The 17,212-nt window shown below is 49.2% G+C and overlaps 1 protein-coding gene across 3 annotated transcripts in view; it reads left to right on the plus strand.

The window, feature by feature from the left end:
* UBAC2 (UBA domain containing 2) overlaps window positions 1-17,212 on the plus strand; it is a 152,231-nt gene that overhangs the window by 116,859 nt on the left and 18,160 nt on the right. Inside the window, exon 8 of one of the 3 annotated variants that reach the window (XM_079902691.1) lies at window positions 7,501-7,996. The exons of the other annotated variants lie outside the window; for them this stretch is intronic. Coding sequence (XP_079758817.1) covers window positions 7,501-7,527 — 27 coding nt within the window. The 3' untranslated portion in view covers window positions 7,528-7,996. Of the gene's footprint in view, window positions 1-7,500; window positions 7,997-17,212 lie in introns of those variants that run through there. 3 annotated transcript variants of the gene reach the window in all.

Consider the following 17,212-nt stretch of genomic DNA (forward strand, 5'->3'; position numbering starts at 1 on the left):
AGCAGGACAGACTGCATCCCCTTCTGCTGAAGCCGGTCTCGAGGATACACTGATGACCATCTCCATCGTCTGTTGTCCACTTGAGAGTCCCCACCCTTGGCTGGAAGGCTTACATGATGAAGCGACACATGCTGTCATCCCTGTGGGGTCTGGGTCCCCGGTCCCCAAGCACTTCCCAGCTGTGGCTGCTGCACTTGTCTGTTTACTGTAGAAACTGGGTGAGGAAGTACAAGAGATGCCCTCGCAGATCACCCGAGTGCCGCCCATGATCTTCCCTCCCCTTTTTGTGCCCGTGGCCGTAGCTTTTCCTGGTGGTCAGGATTAATTACTCCTGCCGGGATAATGACTCCTTTCCGTGCCTGCCGGTCTTTTTGGCACAAGAGCCCAAACTGGGCAACAGCTGTAACTTAAGATGTAACGGTATTCTTGCTTCGTCCCCGATGGAAGCGTTCCCTTCCTGTGAGCCGAGCTCTGTAAACCACGGAATCCAGAGTTGTGGAACAGGAAGCCCAGATTCCCCAAGTGGGTCACCTTGAGGGAGGATAGTCAGGGCAACTTCTCCTTCCATCCCTTGTTTACAAGAGCCGTGTGTTCCGCCTACTGGGGACACAGCACCCGTGTGAAGGTGGTTGATTTAGGGTCTGTACTGCACACTAGAGCCTCAAGCGCTGTCCTTGGCGGGTACCATCTCCAGGTTGGCGTCTCACTCCCACCTTCACCTGGCTACCCATTGGTCTGGCAAGCTGGTAGCGCCTGGGTCGTGCTGTGTGAGGGTCAGTGTATCCCGTGGTCTTGGCACTGCCGCGCCCTCTTTGCTAGAAGCGGGCCTTGTGGTCTGATGTGATGTCATCTGGAACCCTGGTCGGTACCTCATGCCCTCTGTCAACCCACAGAGGTGGTGCTTAGCGACAGAAAGGGCAGGCAGCCCCATAACCAGAAAAGGTGTCAGTTCCAGGTAAAATGAATTGCTGCCTGTGATAGTCAACGCAGGTCGCCCGAACAGAGTACCACGGACTGGGCAGCTTCAGTAACAAACTTTTCCTCATTGTTCTAGAGGCTAGAAGTCCAAGATCAGGATACCGTCAGGGTTGGTTTCTAGTGAGGACTGTCCTTGGCTCGCAGGCAACCACCTTCTTGCTGTGTCCTCACATGGCCTTTTCTTGGCGCCTGCGTGTTCCTGGTGGCCCTTCTTATAAGGACACCAGTCCCATTGGATTAGGGAGGGCCCCATCTTTATGACCTCATCTAACCTTAATTACCTGTTTAAAGTCCCTGTCTCCAAATACGGTCACATTGGGGGTTAGGGACTTCAGCCTGTGAGTTTTTGGGGGCATGTTTCAGTCTGTAACGGTGCCCCTTCCAGACTGAAAAGGGCCCAATATAGTCTACCTGGCTCTATGACTGTTGGTTCTCCTTGATGGGTGGTGGCATACGTATCAGGGCTCAGCACTGCTCTCTGTTACCCTGGAAGCTAAGTCCACATTAGTGAGTGGGGCCCATGCACAGTGGGGCTCCTTCCCGGCCATCTTGGCTGCTCTGTTCACCTGCCAGCCCTGGGATGGCCGGTGACAGAGGCTGGCTGACGTCAGTCTGCCAAGTCATCCTGTCTCTCTCTTCTGTGCTGGATGTTCACAGTAAACACTGGAACCTAGATGTCACGCTTCATGCCTGTTCCTTGGCTGGACCCACATGACTCTTCCCAGGCCTCCTTGTCCCCTACCTTCCCATCCCCTGACCACCTAACCAAGTCATTCACCACGTCCAATGAGTCCCTAGGTGTTATTTACCTCAGGCCACCTCTCTTTCCATGCAAAGCGGGCGACCAAATGCACTGCCCAAGCTCTACCCATTGGGAGCATTTGTCCCCGTCACTGTTCTTCAAGGTGACCCCTGAGTGGAGCTGTAGTGCAGCCACGGTCTCTTTTCAGCTTTCAGTTGTGTACCAAGCCAACCCATCCATGAACCCAATTTGGCCATTTTCCTCCTTGTCACTTGGTGGTTAGGGACCCACCCCCATGTAGCAGGAGGTGTGAACTGGAGAAGAGGTTTTTATGCAACAGAGGTTATCAACATGGTGGTCTTGGTGGACCTGCTTGTGCAGCTCGCCTGCCCCCCGCCCTGCTCGTGCTGACCCTGGATACACCACTTACGTCGGACGATGGCTTTCTTTGGTCGCACCTGACCACAGAACTTGGTAGGTCTCACACTTCTGACCATGCGCTCACTCTGTACCCGTGGTCAGGCACTTCCCGTCCCCCAGGGTCCAGCAGCAGTGTTTCGAAAGTGTGTAATTCTCTGCTGTGTATGTGTGCCCGTGCTCCAGTGCCCTGGACGTCCGCATCATGGTGGTCCTCTGTGGCTCACTGCAGACTCCACCCGGTGTCTTCCTCACCACAGATACTTTGAATATCATAGTATCTGCCGGGTTGCAGAGCCCAAGCATCCATGACCGAACCAGACCAAAATCCCCGCCCTCTTGGAGAGGGCCTTCCAGCCGGGCAGCTGTGAAGTGACGTCCTTTGGTCTGTGGCTCTCCCCGCCGCGTGGCAGGCTCTTCCACTTTCCGAGGTCAGTCTTGCCCACAGTTCCGAATCCCAGCCCCTGGGCTCTTGCCTCAGACTTCTCATCGTGCTGGAGAGAAGAGCGTGTGGTTCTTTAGTCCGGGGCTTACTCAGCGCCCTCCTCATTTCTTCCCAGCGTCGGCCTCGAGAAACACAGCTGTCTCCTCCGTGTCCCCTGAGGCTCGGGGATGCCGGTCTGCCCAGAGACACACAGCTGCCGGCAGGGCTGCAGACTAGGGGCCCAGATGTGTCCGATTCCAGGGCCTCTGTGTGTGTGTGTTGTTGTTGGTTTTTTTCCTTTCCTTTTTTACTTCGGCTGTCAGGACACTCAATGCCAAGTTTAGTGTTCAATCAAAGTTAGAACTTGTGCTTCCATCTTCTATGTTTTTAAAATACCTTTTTTGATTGTTTTAGTGTCCTTGTATCTTACTGTAGGCCTTCTCAAATTCTGTTGTTGCATTTAAGATAAGTCTGTCACTTGTTAACAAACTGGGTTTTCAAATGTTTTTCATAGAACCCAGAATTTATTTGGTCAAAAAACCAATCACTTCCTAGTTACTGTACATTAGATTGATCTGTTTGCAGTTTTTAATTGCGAGCACTCCAGAATAACGCCGAAGTCTTGTTTGAGTGTAATTCCCTTGCGCGTCTTTTGCCTGCTTCTGTCTCGCCGCCAGGCAGCTGCTGCTTTGTGCTCGCTGTCGCCTACCCGCCTGTGCTCCGCACTTGGCTCTGCGGTCGCAGTCAGCCAGTGGTCATTATTGAGACAGTGACCAAGACTGGTGGGGACTCGGTTGGCACCTAAGAAGTGAAAAACCTGTCTTTTCCCTTAATGACTTTGTGATCAACGTCAGGGAGCTCAGCAGATACACTTGAATTAGAGAAATATCCAAGAACGATGAAATATAGACCAGAGTGCGCGGGGCAGTAAGACACCCAGGAAGGCGCCACTGGGGGTCCTGTTACTGTGAGAGGAGGTTTCAGGGGCTAGAAGGATGGGCAGGATGTGGCGCGGGTGGAGAGGATGAGGCAGGTCATCCCAGAGGAGAGGACCAGCCAGAGGGAGGGAGGCGTGGAGGTGATAAGGAGGCCTGAAAGGGGAAGGCCTCGAGGAGACATGGGGGGCTGAGGTGGTAGGGTACCTAGTGACAGAGAGAAGTAACACAGCGACTGTAATCGAGGGAGGTGTTTTTCAACCCGACGGCAGAGTTGGATTTTGACATTGGAGGCTGTCAAAAGTGGTTTAGTCAGTTGTAAAGGTAGGACAGGTATCTCAGAGAAATTCCTTTCATTGCAGCATGTGAGATGGGTGGAGAAAGGAGAGACCATGGAGGAAAAGACCAACAGGAGATTTTAGAAATCCAGCGCTCTGCTCTGTGAATGCCTGGCCGGGATAATGGCCAGCTCCTCACTGGGCTCCTAACCGGCATTGTCCGCTGAGGTCCAGCCCGCTGATCTCTCCCCCCGCACACTCGCAGTCCATGGCTCTCCCCTCTGTGCTAAGCTCATGGCTCCCAGACTTAGACCTATGGTCTAGACCTCCTCTCTCCTGGGCTCCAGACCTAAATATCCTACTGCCTGCCGGGCATCTCCACTTGAATGCCCCACAGGCACCGGAAATTTACCCTTGCTTTGCTAAATTGGCTTCTCTGTCTCACTCCCTCCCGGATGGAAAGCACCATCGTCCACCCAGGGGCCCAAACCAGAACACTGTGGCTTCCCCTTGGACTCTTCCCTCCTGCATCCGTGTCCCTCGTGTCGCCTCCCTCACCTGCACCCCAGAGAGTCTACCTTCTCGCTGTAAACCCACCACTCCCTCTCTCTTCATCCCCCTGCCTTAGTTCAGGCCACCGATGTCACTCACCTAATAAAAGCTTGTCACAACTGCCCCCCTCTCCCGGCCCTGCCCCACACTCCAGCCCCCAGGGCGAGCTCTGTGAAGACACAAACCTGATTGTCTCACTCCCACCAAAGTCCTTCCGAGGCCCTCCTGAGCCTACAAGGCAGTTCTGCTGGCTACACAAGGCCCCTGCCTGCTTTTTAGCCCCTGCCTTCCCCCGGCCCCCAGCAGCCTCGGGCTAATCACTCCGAACTGTTCACAGTTCATCTCAGCCCCGTGTTGTTTCTCACTTCTTGCCTCTTCATCTACCCTTCCCTCTGCCAACAACAAACTTCCCCTGTACCGACTTCCCCGCTGCACCCCATCTCACCCACACACGGTCTCTGCTTGCCCAACTCTTGCTCACTCTTGAGTAAACTTTCTGAAATCCCCTCCTCCAGCCTCCCGGGCAGCACTGACCCTCTGTCTGTCCTTAGAGCCTCTGGCGTCTTTCCTGACCTTGCCAGTCCCGCCCCTCACCATTGACTCACGTCCCATCTGTGCCCGAGGTGTGTCTTGGGGTGGGGGTGGGGCTTTTCCATTGTGTCTCTAATGTGTGAATAATGCCTGGCATGTGGTAGGCACCCATACATTTGGAGAATTAGTGACTCGATATGTACATAATAAATATTTACAGAATTTCTTAATGTACTGAGCCCAGCTGAATACAGGTGGGTAGTCCTGGCTGGAAACTATACAGCTATCCTCTGAGAGGACAAACCACTAAAGACAGCCCGAGACCCATGTTCAGGGAGAGCAGAGAGGAGGAAGAAAGGAATTCCAGGGGGCGGGGAGGGATCCGGGAGAGTTCAGTAGCACAGCAGCCGGGAGAGGAGTGTTTCAGGAAGAGTGGGAGAGGGGGTGCTCAACAGATTCAGAGGCTACCCTCCCACCCCCCAAAAAACGCCAGGCAGAGACAATGACGAGGAGAAGATCACAAGAGTCAGCAAGAGTTGGCTCGCTCTTGAAAGGAGTTTCAGCGGGAACGCACGCACCACGTTAAGAAGTAGTGCAGGGTTTGGAAGCAGAGGAAGGGCAAGCATCACTTGTGCCCTGACCAGCCAGCCTCATCCTAGGACATTGCCACGGGAGTCACATCTTGGTTCTTGAAAGTGAACTCTGACGTTGCACTTCTGAAGCACTTGTAACGTGCTCTGCAGCGAATACACCTCCATGGCTCTAAAGGGCAGTGAGCAGTGTGATGGCTCTGCAGACCTTGCTTCATCTGCAGCTTACAGGGTCAGTGCACAGTGTCCTGAAGTTCATCATCAGGCCCAGTGACATGACCTTTCTGGACACTTCCACGGTGGTCACTAAGCAGAAACTTTCGGCTCGTTGGCTTATGGACTCACTGTGATGAGGGCTGAGTGGACGACATAATAACGCGCGGTCCCTTGCTTCCAGCTCTCGTCTCCCCCCACGGCAGAGCTTTCCCACTCTTCTGTACATTGATGTGGCGGCGGCGTGCCAGTCACACGTTGAGTCTACTCCCACCAGCTTCTTGCTCTCAGGTTCGCTCCCCGCCCCCAGTAGGGGTGCTGGCTCCATGGTCGGTGACGTTGCCGAGTCATTTTGGTACCAGCAGCTGCGGAGCATTTTCCACTGCTGGGACCGTTACATAACTTTTCATGGGTTCGTGCTTTATTCATTCACCGCGTAGCATTTGAATTCTTGAAGGACAGGAGCTGTGTGCTCCACTTATTTGTGCCTCTCTTGGTTCCACTGCAGTGTGCAGCCGTGAGGGAGAAAATGGCGCTGCCCTGGCTTCAGGAAGCCTGCAGCCCCTGGGGGAAGAGAGATGAGTCAAGGCGAAGTGCTAGGTTTCTATTGGAGTTTGCGCCAGCAAAAGAGTCCTGGTTCTCCCTGAGGGACTCAGCAAAGCCCTGTGTGGTTGAGGGGAATCTGGAAGAGACCAGCACTCGGGCAGGCATTTCAGGCCTAGAGAACGTGTGAGAAAAAGCACAAGGGCTTGAGACAGCTGTGGGAACACAAGTGATTGCATTTGCCTAAGTTCAGGGCTCCCCTAAGGAGGAAGCAGTGAAAGAGAGGCTGGGGAGAAAGCCGAGGCTAGGACATTCGGGGGTCTTGGGGGTGCTACACTGAGGGGTGTTTTTTCTTTCGTCCTGCTAGAAGTAGTGAGTCAGTGAAGGCTTTAGGCAGAAGAGTAAGTTAGATTTGTCTTTAATAAAGATTACTTTGGGGACTCCCCTGGTGGCGCCCAGGTTCCATCCCTGGTCAGGGAACTAGATCCCACATGCATGCCACAACTAAGAGTTTGCATGCCACAACTAAGGAGCCCGCCTGCTGCAACTAAGAGCCAACGCGACCAAATAAATAAATAAGACTACTTTGGCCATGACATGAATACCCTTGAGAAAGCTGATACTGGAGGAAGAAGACCAGTCGGGAGATGGTGAGGATTCTCTGAGTTCTGGTGGTGAGGCAGCGTGTCCTCACTGCATGAGACTACATGGCCACAGTCAAGCTCTGCGAGCCTCTGTGCGTTCACACCTCTAGAACAGTCACTGAAATGCCCTGTAATGATGAACATTTGAACAGCAGGGTTGCTGCAGGAGTCTCTGCAGCTTCTTAGCATGGATTCCCCTTTTTGCTGGTCATGATGCCATCACGATAGAAAAGCAGAATATAAATGAAAAGGGGAAGAAATTTGCAGTTAAGGAATCAACACTGGGTTGACGGGGAGATCTGTGCACAGTCTATCTAATAGGGTTGTCATGAGGATAAAATAATTTATGCAAAATTACTTGATATACCAGAAAGATCTGTCAAATATTAGTTATTCTGATTGCATTGGGATCTGTTTTTGGGCTCTCAGGAAGTTTGAGAGAGAGTCCTGATTTAGGAGCTAATTGGATAGTTACTACTCTTTAAAACTTGTAACCTTTAGAACAAGGGTCAGTAGGCTATGGCCCATGGGCCAAACCCGATGCTAAGAATGGTTTTTACATTTTTAGTGGCTCTGTAAGCACCTACATAATATCTTTGATTTTGCCTATTGGTCTTCAAAACCTAAAACATTTACTACCTGCCCTTTTACAGAAGAACTTTGCCCACCCCCTGCTCTAGAAGATTATGCAGCCAGCAGCTTTCCAAGCAGCTCTGTTTCCCGGGAAGTCTGTATTCTCCGAGATGTGATCGTCTGTTACTTGTATGACCCCTATTCTCTCTGTTGGCTGGTGGTGGTAATGCCATCACATACCACAACATAAACTTGGTGATAAGACTTTCTAAGGTATTTCTGTAAAATGTCCATTTACTCTAGAAGTAGAATTACCGTGAAGCCCACTAAGAACGCATCATGCTTGATATGAGCCAAGTGGGAATTTTGTCAACAAAGCAGTGAAGTCGTTTGTACTCGTTTTTTTTCATTAGGTCTTCACTTCCTCCGGCTGCCCGTGTTTCCTGATTGATTATCACCTCTGTTAACAATAACGAGCAGCTTATTTGACCTGCAGGGAGAGAAGATGTTGATGCCTACAGCAGCTCACCATTATTCACACATGCACTTCAGTTATTTTCTCAGTATTTGGTTGAATGGTTAGCTAAGTTTCTAAGCGATGGTGAGGTGTATTCTCTCACCCTCACTTAGAAACATTTTGCGGCTGTGAAAATTTTCTCTTTATCCACCCCAGCAATCGTTGTTAGGTAACATCTAACATATACATTATTATGAGTCACATCCCCCTTGCAAATGATGTGAGTTCCTTTTATTAATCAAGGATTTTTAATTTAGTAAAATATTTTTAGTGTATTGAAAGTTCTCTCAGGTTCTCTTTTTTTTTTTAAGTTTTTTAATAACTTTATTGAGATCGAATTCACATGCCATATAGTTCACCTCCTTAAAGAGTACAGCTCAGCTGTGACAGGGCGAGAGAGAGTCATGGGCATATACACAGTAACAAATGCAGTAAGGTAGATAGCTAGTGGGAAGCAGCCGCATGGCACAGGGATATTGGCTCGGTGCTTTGTGACAGCCTGGAGGGGTGGGATGGGGAGGGTGGGAGGGAGGGAGACGCAACAGGGAAGACATATGGGAACATATGTTTATGTATGACTGATTCACTTTGTTATAAAGCAGAAACTAACACACCATTGTAAAGCAATTATACCCCAATAAAGATGTTAAAAAAAAAAAAAAAGAGTACAGCTCAGGGAATTCCCTGGTGGTCCAGTGGTTAGGGCTCCACACTGTCACTGCCAGGGCCTAGGTTCGATCCCTGGTCGGGGAACTAAGATCCTGCAAGCTGCATGGCGTGGCCAAAAAAGAGAGTACAATTCAGTGGATTTTAGTGTACTCACAGAGTTATCCCACCATCACCACACTGAATTTTAGAACACTGGTATTACCTCAAAAAGAGACTCTTCCCATTAGCAGTCAATCCCCAGTCCTACCACCCACCTCGCCCTGAGCAACCACGCATCTATCTTCTGACTCTCTAGATTGGCCTATTCTGGACATTGAATCTAATCATATACTTTTGGGTCCTTTGTGACGGGTGTCTTTCACATGGCCTCATGTTTTTGAGGTTTGTCCATGTGGCAGCATGTCTGATTGTCCTTCCTCCTGGCAGGTGCCACCCCACGGAGCCAGTGTCCATCAGCGCCCCTGCATCTGGTCTCTGAGGAAGCTGCTTACTCACCTCTTAGTTTCCATGAGCATCCTTTCCACAAGATTTATTTAGTGTTCAGCCAGGCTCTGGGGAGCAGACAAGACAGCACAATCTTTCCTCTCCCTGCGCTGAGAGTAGGAAGAGGCAGTTACAGCAAAATGTCACAAGTCCTCTTCTAGGAGAAGCCCCTTGCCCAGCCATGGAGGGTCAAGAAAGTGTGTCTGGAGTGGAGCCCTGAAAACTGTATACCTAAACCTGTGTGTGTGTGTGTGTGTGTGTGTGTGTGTGTGTGTGTGTGTGTAGCAAAGGAGTCCACCTTGAATCCAAAGGGAGCACGTGTGTGTGTGTGTGTGTGTGTGTGTAGCAAAGGAGTCCACCTTGAATCCAAAGGGAGCACGTTCTCAGCCAAGATGAACCCAAGCAGCCTTGAAGACAGCACACGGGCCTGTGGCATGCTTCTCAGCACTTTTCCTTTTTAGCTTTGCTCTTTCACGTTTTGGTGCAATTTGATTTAAAAACCATCCTTTTCAAGTTGCTGTGCTGCCTTGTCAACAAAGCAATCTAATCAGTTAGAGTTAGTTCTTTTATGACTTTTTTCTTTTGTGAGTGTGAAGTGTATAGTATCAGGTGCGGAGTAAGTTACTAGTGCTTGGTTGATAAAAATCTGCAAATTAAATGAAAATTAGGTGCAAGAACTCTATTTTCAAGTGAAATTAAAGCTAAGCTGTTTATCTCAATCTGTACCGCCTTGCAGAAACTACTGTTATGTATTTGGTGCTCTTGTAGTTGGTCATACTGACCTTTTTGACAAAATTCAGAACAGAAAGATAGGATCAATATAAATTCTAATCCCTTTCCAAGGCTGACTCATTAAGTGACCTCGAGAAAATCATTTCTATTTTCCATTCTGCCTTGGTGTTCATGAGAAGGGAGAGTGTGGTACAATCTCATGGTACTTAAGGAAACAAGTAAACGATGATGACATACCTGGTATTTTGGAGAGATAGAAGTTATCAGCAATCCTAATTCTTTTCATAATTTTTTATTTTTTATCACTTATTAATCACTTTTTAAAACCATGAATGAATTTAGAGATGTACCTTGAAGCAGACATAATGTCAAACAGGGGAATATTAGAAAAATTGTCCCTATAATCATTTTGTAAATTTTTCCTCCTCAAAAAAAGTCATCCCTGTGGGTTTTAAAACCAGAATACGGGGCTTCCCTGGCGGTGCAGTGGTTGAGAGTCCGCCTGCCGATGCAGGGGACACAGGTTCGTGCCCCGGTCCGGGAAGATCCCACATGCCGCGGAGCGGCTGGGCCTGGGAGCCATGGCCACTGGGCCTGCGCATCCGGAGCCTGTGCTCCGCAACAGGAGAGGCCACAACAGTGAGGGGCCCGCGTACCGCAAAAACCAGAATACGATTCCAGCGCAGGACAGACCCCTGGACCACCTGTGAGTGTCTCAGCAAGAACCCTTCTGATCATCTCAAGAAGCCTTGAATTTCATGGAACCCACCCCAGCTTCAGACCCTGCAGTCTTTCGCTGTGGGTGACAGATGTGGCTTTGTGAAGAAAGCAGGAGTACAGGAATTTCCGGACTCATGAGTCATGATCTCCTGTCCGAGATTTAGAGCACAGATTAGCGATACCAAGATTTTTTTTTAAATCATACTTTTTTAAGTGATGGTGGTGTATGCACCCTGGTTGCGCCTGGATTCCCAGGGTGGAGTGAGGGGTGCAGGTGCAGGTTTCATTGATAGTTCAGAACGTGGGCTTTGGGCTGTGAGAGACCACTGTGAGAGTTAGCACTTCATTTCCACAAATCCACATTCCTCATTCGTAAACTGTCCATCGCTGCCGTCTAGTAGGGGTGGTTGCTCAAGGATCCTTGATCATTAGAGATGCTCGTTAGAGCTCCTTGATCAGTGCAGGTAACACTCATAAGCAGTACTGGAGGTTATAAAATGGAGGGTGTCTAGACCAGTGTCTGTCTGGGCATCCCTCCTGCAACAGCTCTGGCAGGAGGCCACTGGGCTTCTGCTGCAACAGTGAAGGTCTCTTTTTGAGAGAGAACTGCTTGACTTTCAAGACATTCTTTAATATACTGATTAGGAGGAAGCAACTAATAATTATTAGTTTAAGGACCATCTAGTCCAGTTTTCTGTTTTACAGATGAGGAAACCTAGACTCAGTGTTACATTCTCTTAGATTGGCAACTTGACCTAGTTCTGTAGAAATTCAGCGGACAGGGAGACCAGTAAGGATTTGGATTGTCAAGAAAGAAGCCAGTTAGAGGCACAAAACAAGAACTGGGCTGTGTACAAACCTGTAGGGCGGCAGATGGTCGTAGGGGACAGGGGAGGGCATTTTAGGTAACAGACACGATTGGAGCAAATGTGGTCTGAATAAGTGAGGGACACAGTCAGTGGAAGGAATATGCAGGGAAGAGGTAAGAAGTAGTTAGGGTGAGGCTGGTTTTGGAGGACGTTCAAAACAGGACAGAATAATCTAGATGTGATGCAGTAAGATTTTCAGTTGAGACAGTGGTGTTGTGAAAGGCCTTGGTGGGGTAACTCACGCACAACTCACCCGCCATGGTGTGCAGGTTGGATGGACACAATACAGGCACACCTTGGAGACAGTGCAGGTTTGGTTCCAGACCACCGCATTAAAGCAAGTATTGCGATGAAGTGAGTCCCACGAATTTTTTGGTTTCCCAGTGCATTGTAAAAGTTATGTTTACACTACACTGTAGTCTATTAAGTGTGCAATAGCATTATATCTTTAAAAATGTGTATACTTTAATCAAAAAATACAGTATTGCTAAAAAATGCTAACCATCCTCTGAGCCTTCAAGGAGTCATAATCTTTATGCTGGTGGAGGGTCTCGCCTCGATGCTGACGGCCGCCGACTGATCAGGGCAGTGGGTGCTGAAGGTTGAGGTGGCTGTGCAATTTCTTAAAATAAGCCCCCAGTGTTGCTATCACCCCCAAACAATTACAGCAGTAACGTCAGAGATCACTATCGCAGATCACCCTAACAAATGCAATAGAAATAAAGAAGCTTGAAGTATTGCGAGAATTACCAGAATGTGACACAGAGACACAAAGTGAGCAAATGCTGTTAGAAAAATGTCACCAATAGACCTGCTCAGTGCAGCATTGCCAGAAACCTTCCATTTGTAACAAATGCAGTTATCTAGGAAGCACCGTAAACCAAGGCCTGTATTAGTGGCAGTGAGGTCATCTAAGAGGCTGTTGGCTTAATCTCAGAGGGGGACGACAAAGACTTAAACAGACTCCCTTGAAGGAAAAATCAGTGGTACTTGAGAACTGGCCGGATTTGATTTATCAGGGAGAGAGTTGAGTCCAAAAGAGTCCCCGGGCTTTCAGGCAGTGCTGTCCACCCTGGCCCAATGTTGGTTGAAGGACGAGTAAGGGAGTGAGAGGTGATCGCTGAAGGGCGAAAATGAGTGACAACTCTGAGGGAGGAGATGTAAAAAGAGAGGGGAAATCCTGAGTAATTCCCAGTCTCATTTTTAATAACAAGTTTCACCTCTTCTTCTCTCCAAACATTTACTGGTAACAAGTACCAGAACTAATTTTAATTTTGACTTTTATTTGGTAATTGCTGCATAGAGCTAAGGTTAAGGAGCAGAAGAAATGACCAGAACATTGGCCGACAAAGAAGGGAGGAAACAAAAGATGTAACGCAGACATCGGTCATCCCTGTGCCAGAAGGTGCTCTTTCCTTCGTATTTTCAAGGAAGCTGTATCTTATCCTGTGCAGTTCTTACTAACTTGTGTTCAGTGTTCACAAGCACGTAAATGAAATTAAGAGACTAAAAAAGCCTTAAAGCAAGAGAGAGGTGTCATCTTCCTACAGCAGATGTCCCCAACCTGGGGAGCTCACTGCCCCTCCCCACCACTGCCTCCTCACAAGAGACTGAGCGTTCCCATTCTCTCCCCAAATCAAAACCAAACCTCCCCCCAAAAGGTGGGGACACCTTTGATCCTGACTGTCCATGGAGGAGAAGGTCCCCTTCAGAGGAGAGTCAGGCAGCCTTCGGGAAACACGGCAGACATGAGCACTGTCTGGCTCAGCGTGTTCCCAACACCACCCTCCTTCCTCGCCCCCCAGAGGCGGGGAGCCCGTTGCCAGGGAGAATCTGAAGCCTGCTGCTCTTTCTCCAGAGTCTCCTTTCCTCTGCCTGTGGTAAAAACCATACCCATGTCTTGGGAGAAGTAGGATCAGCTGTGGTGGGAGGCCCCGGCCCCTCAAGAGACAAGTCATCACTCAACACAGAGGACGCAGGAGGCACGTCTGGTGGCGCGCACAGTTGGAGTGTTCCTTGCAGGGAGCAGTAGTGGCCGGGCCTTCGAGTTGTGTGTTGGGCTGTGGCACAGATTCCTGATAGTAGACTCTCTGGATGCCTCCTCACCGCCTCCTCGGTTCAGCCCCTAGACCAGCACCTCCGAACCCAGCGATGGGGTGGACAGACAGTGCCGTGGTCCCCAGAGCCCTGGCGACCAGAGCGAGGAGGAGCCGTGGCAGAGAGCTGCAGCATCTTCTGCTTCCTCACCTCGCTGCGCAGAAACTGCTTTGTGTTTTGCTGCGAAGGATAATACAATACAAAGTGTCTGAGCCCCCCAAGCTGGCCGATGAACCACAAAGAAAAAGTGGAACCGAGAGCTGTGAAACTAGCCTGGGACTGTGTTCAAGTCACCATCTAGTTTCCCTCTAGCTGATTATTTTCTCCCAACACCTACTGAGACGGCTCACTGCCCGGCAGCCCAGAAGGATACTCTAATGACTGTTTCCGTGGCGTCTGTGCACACGTGAGGACGTGGCACCTCACACGCCGTGGCCAGCTTCCGTCTCCTGCGTGCTTCTACTGTCCGTATTCCTAAGGCGTGACCCTTGAATTGCTTTCCACATATGTGATAGGATTTATTCTCGGCCTCGTGATCGTCCCTCCATCTTTCATCCGTGTGATGAATGTATGGCTAGTTTGCGGGAGTGGTGGTGGTAATGGGGTTTGTTTTGTTTTTCTTTCTTTTCCTTTGTTTTCGGGTTTTGCCATGAAGCTATCAGCTGATGACAGCAGCCTCTGGCAGTGTTTCTCTCCTCTATGTTGGTAGTGCTTATTGTTAGTTCTAAGTCTAATAAGACACCTCTCACGTAGCCCTTGGTCACACGCTGCCATCTTCAGTGCCTCTTGTTTACTTTCTAATTGTGCCTTTGTTTTGTCAACTCAGCTAAGCTCTTCCAGGGCCGTAGGAAATTAGTCATTTCTCTGTGTGTCACAGCGCTCTTTACCTGGCCCCAGTACAGTGCACTGCAAGTAAAAGATAAAGGAATGAAGCCAAGCATATCCGTAGTTACACTGTGAGCTGTAGCCGCCAAGGGGCACTCAGGGCAGTCCAGTGCGTTCCAGATGCCCCCTTCTGCGAGGAGTCCCCATCTGCAGTCTCCCAGCAGTGGTCCTTTGAAACTGCTGGTTCCTGTGTTAGAGGGAGAAGGTGCCTCGTGCCCTTAAAGACCATATCAGCCATGCGGTGTGCTCTGCTCTCTGAGCCTCCTTGCGTCATCCCCTCCCACCCTGTCCATCCTGACACTAGGGCCTGTGTTACAACGAGCTGTGAGGTCTTTGCTGAAGAAAATCCCATAGAACTTATCTCAGCAATATGCTTTGCTGTGTATTTGTCCACGATTTAGTCATTCAGCAGCTATTTCTTATGTACTTGAATATGCCAAGTGGCAGGCAAGGCTGGGCCTGCAGAGAGAAGATGAATAATCTCAGCCTTCATGGGGCTCATCACCTGCTGTGAGATTCCTACCAGGGAGCATGTCACTGAAGGGTAATGTACCAAGTGCTGTCCTTGCAAAGGTACAGTGAGATGTGAGGGTACATGAGAGGAGCAGCTCACCCCAGACTCAGGGGAGTAGAGAAGCCTTCTGGGCAGGAGTCGAGAATGTGAGTCCGGAATGGTGAGGAAAACCATTGGAACGGTGAACAGGAGGCTGGCGAGCCCTGGTGAGAAACCTGAATTGCACCCTAAAGCCAGTAGGGACTTGAGTAGTATCAAAGAAGAATACCTACACTTATCTGAAAAGGCTCTTAATATACTCCGATTTTTTTTCTAACTATATATCTAGACATGGCTAGACTTTTTTATATACTTCAGAAGCCAGAGTAGCATGTAACAGAATTGACTGCAGAAGCAGATACGAGAATCCAACTATATTTCGTTACGTCACACAAAAGAAGTTTACAAAAATAGAAAATAATGACATTCTTCTCATTAATTATTTTTCTGTTTTGGAAAACGGTTTTTTATAAAAGTATGTCACCAAATAGTGATTTTTGCGATTGCTATTAATGAAGAAAAAAAGTATTTTAAGATTAATGAAAAGACAACGGGGAACCATTGAAGAGTTTTTAAGTAGATTCTTCATGACATTTTTTTTTCTTAAATTCCATATATATGTGTTAGCATACGGTATTTGTCTTTCTCTTTCTGACTTACTTCACTCTGTATGACAGACTCTAGGTCCATCCACCTCATTACAGATAGCTCAATTTCGTTTCTTTTTATGGCTGAGTAATATTCCATTGTGTATATGTGCCACATCTTTATCCATTCATCCGATGATGGGCACTTAGGTTGTCATGATGAGCTTTGTATCTCAGGATAATCACTCTGAAGCCATGCCCGCCCTTGATGGCCATCTAAAATAGGACAGTGAGAGTCAGGATGGAGAGAAATGGATGGATTCCAAAGGTATTTAGGAGTTATAATTACCAGAGCCTGGTGAGCTGGCTTGTGCTGTGGAAGGACATTGGTGTCATTCCCCAAGACTGGGGACAGAGGAAGAGGTACGGGGTTGACGACGAGTGTTGTTTGGGATGCGCTCCATTTGACATGTCTCTGGAACACCTAAGGGGAAGCATCAGGAGAGTTGGTCGTGTGGCTCTGAGGGGCAGCACCTGGAGGGGGAAAGCGGGTAGGAGTCTCCACCACACGCAGGGAGACTAAAACCCTGGGGACAGACGTGGAGAGAGAAGAGGAATAATCCTAACAGAACCTTAAGGGACACCAGCGTATAAAGGACATGAACCGGAGAAGGCGTCTCTGAGGGACGCTCAGACCAGACGGCTTGAAAGACCAAGAAAGTGTGATTCCACAGAAGCCAGAGAGAGGTGTCGGGAGGGGAACAGTAGGGCCCAGTGCAGCCAGGGGTCATGGCGGGCGGACAGCGGAGGAGGTACCACTGATCAAGCAGAGGGTGTTACGAGTAACCTGGAAGAAAAAGAAAAAGCAATTTAATGGTTAGGATACCAGACTGGGAGCTTCGAGAAGGCACAGACATTGTCTTAGTTCTCTTTTTAGCTTCATGGCTTCAGGTACTACCAGGTACTTGAGGAGACACACAACAATTCCATTGATTTTTACCTTAACTGATGCACCTGAAACAATCTGGTCTCCTCTGCGTCTCAACTCCATGATAGCCCGTCCCCGGTGTAAATTGCTCACGTTAAATGTACAAGTATTTCCTTAAGGTCTGTGGCAGAACTTCCCGAACACTGTGTCACGGTCACAGATGGCCTGATGAGGTGTTGATCCCCTCAGCCTTTGGGGCAGCTGGGAAGGGCCTGAAGCTGCCAGGCTGATTGCATGCAGCTTTCTCTGTCCTGTGTGTCACACAAATATATCTTTCTGTGTGTGCCATGATGTGGAAAATACTGGACAGCCATGGTCTATAGCAGGGTTAGTAGTTCCTGTATAGGTGCCACCTCGCCTCCTCCGTGCCCAAGGCAGGTATCACTAAGCAGTCATGTCACTGTTTCCTGATGAACCCATACCCTCCCCCAGAATCTTCCCGACATGGTCCGCAGGCAGCCACAGACAGTGCCGTGGAGGCGGCCCCGCCTGCTTTACAGTTCAAAACGTAGCCCTCTGATAAAGGGCTCCAGATCACCAAAGATGGAGAATAAAGGATGCATTTTTTTCCCCCAGTGACTGACCTTTTAAAAATAAGATGAGGATGCTTTTGGAAAGAATTTTAATTGTCCTAAACCATCACATTCATTGTGCCTGCTCTGTAATCATTCTTTGCTGGGGATTCAGCTCAG

This window comes from Stenella coeruleoalba (genome assembly GCF_951394435.1).
Source record: "Stenella coeruleoalba genome assembly, chromosome: 18".
Classification (NCBI taxonomy): domain Eukaryota; kingdom Metazoa; phylum Chordata; class Mammalia; order Artiodactyla; family Delphinidae; genus Stenella; species Stenella coeruleoalba.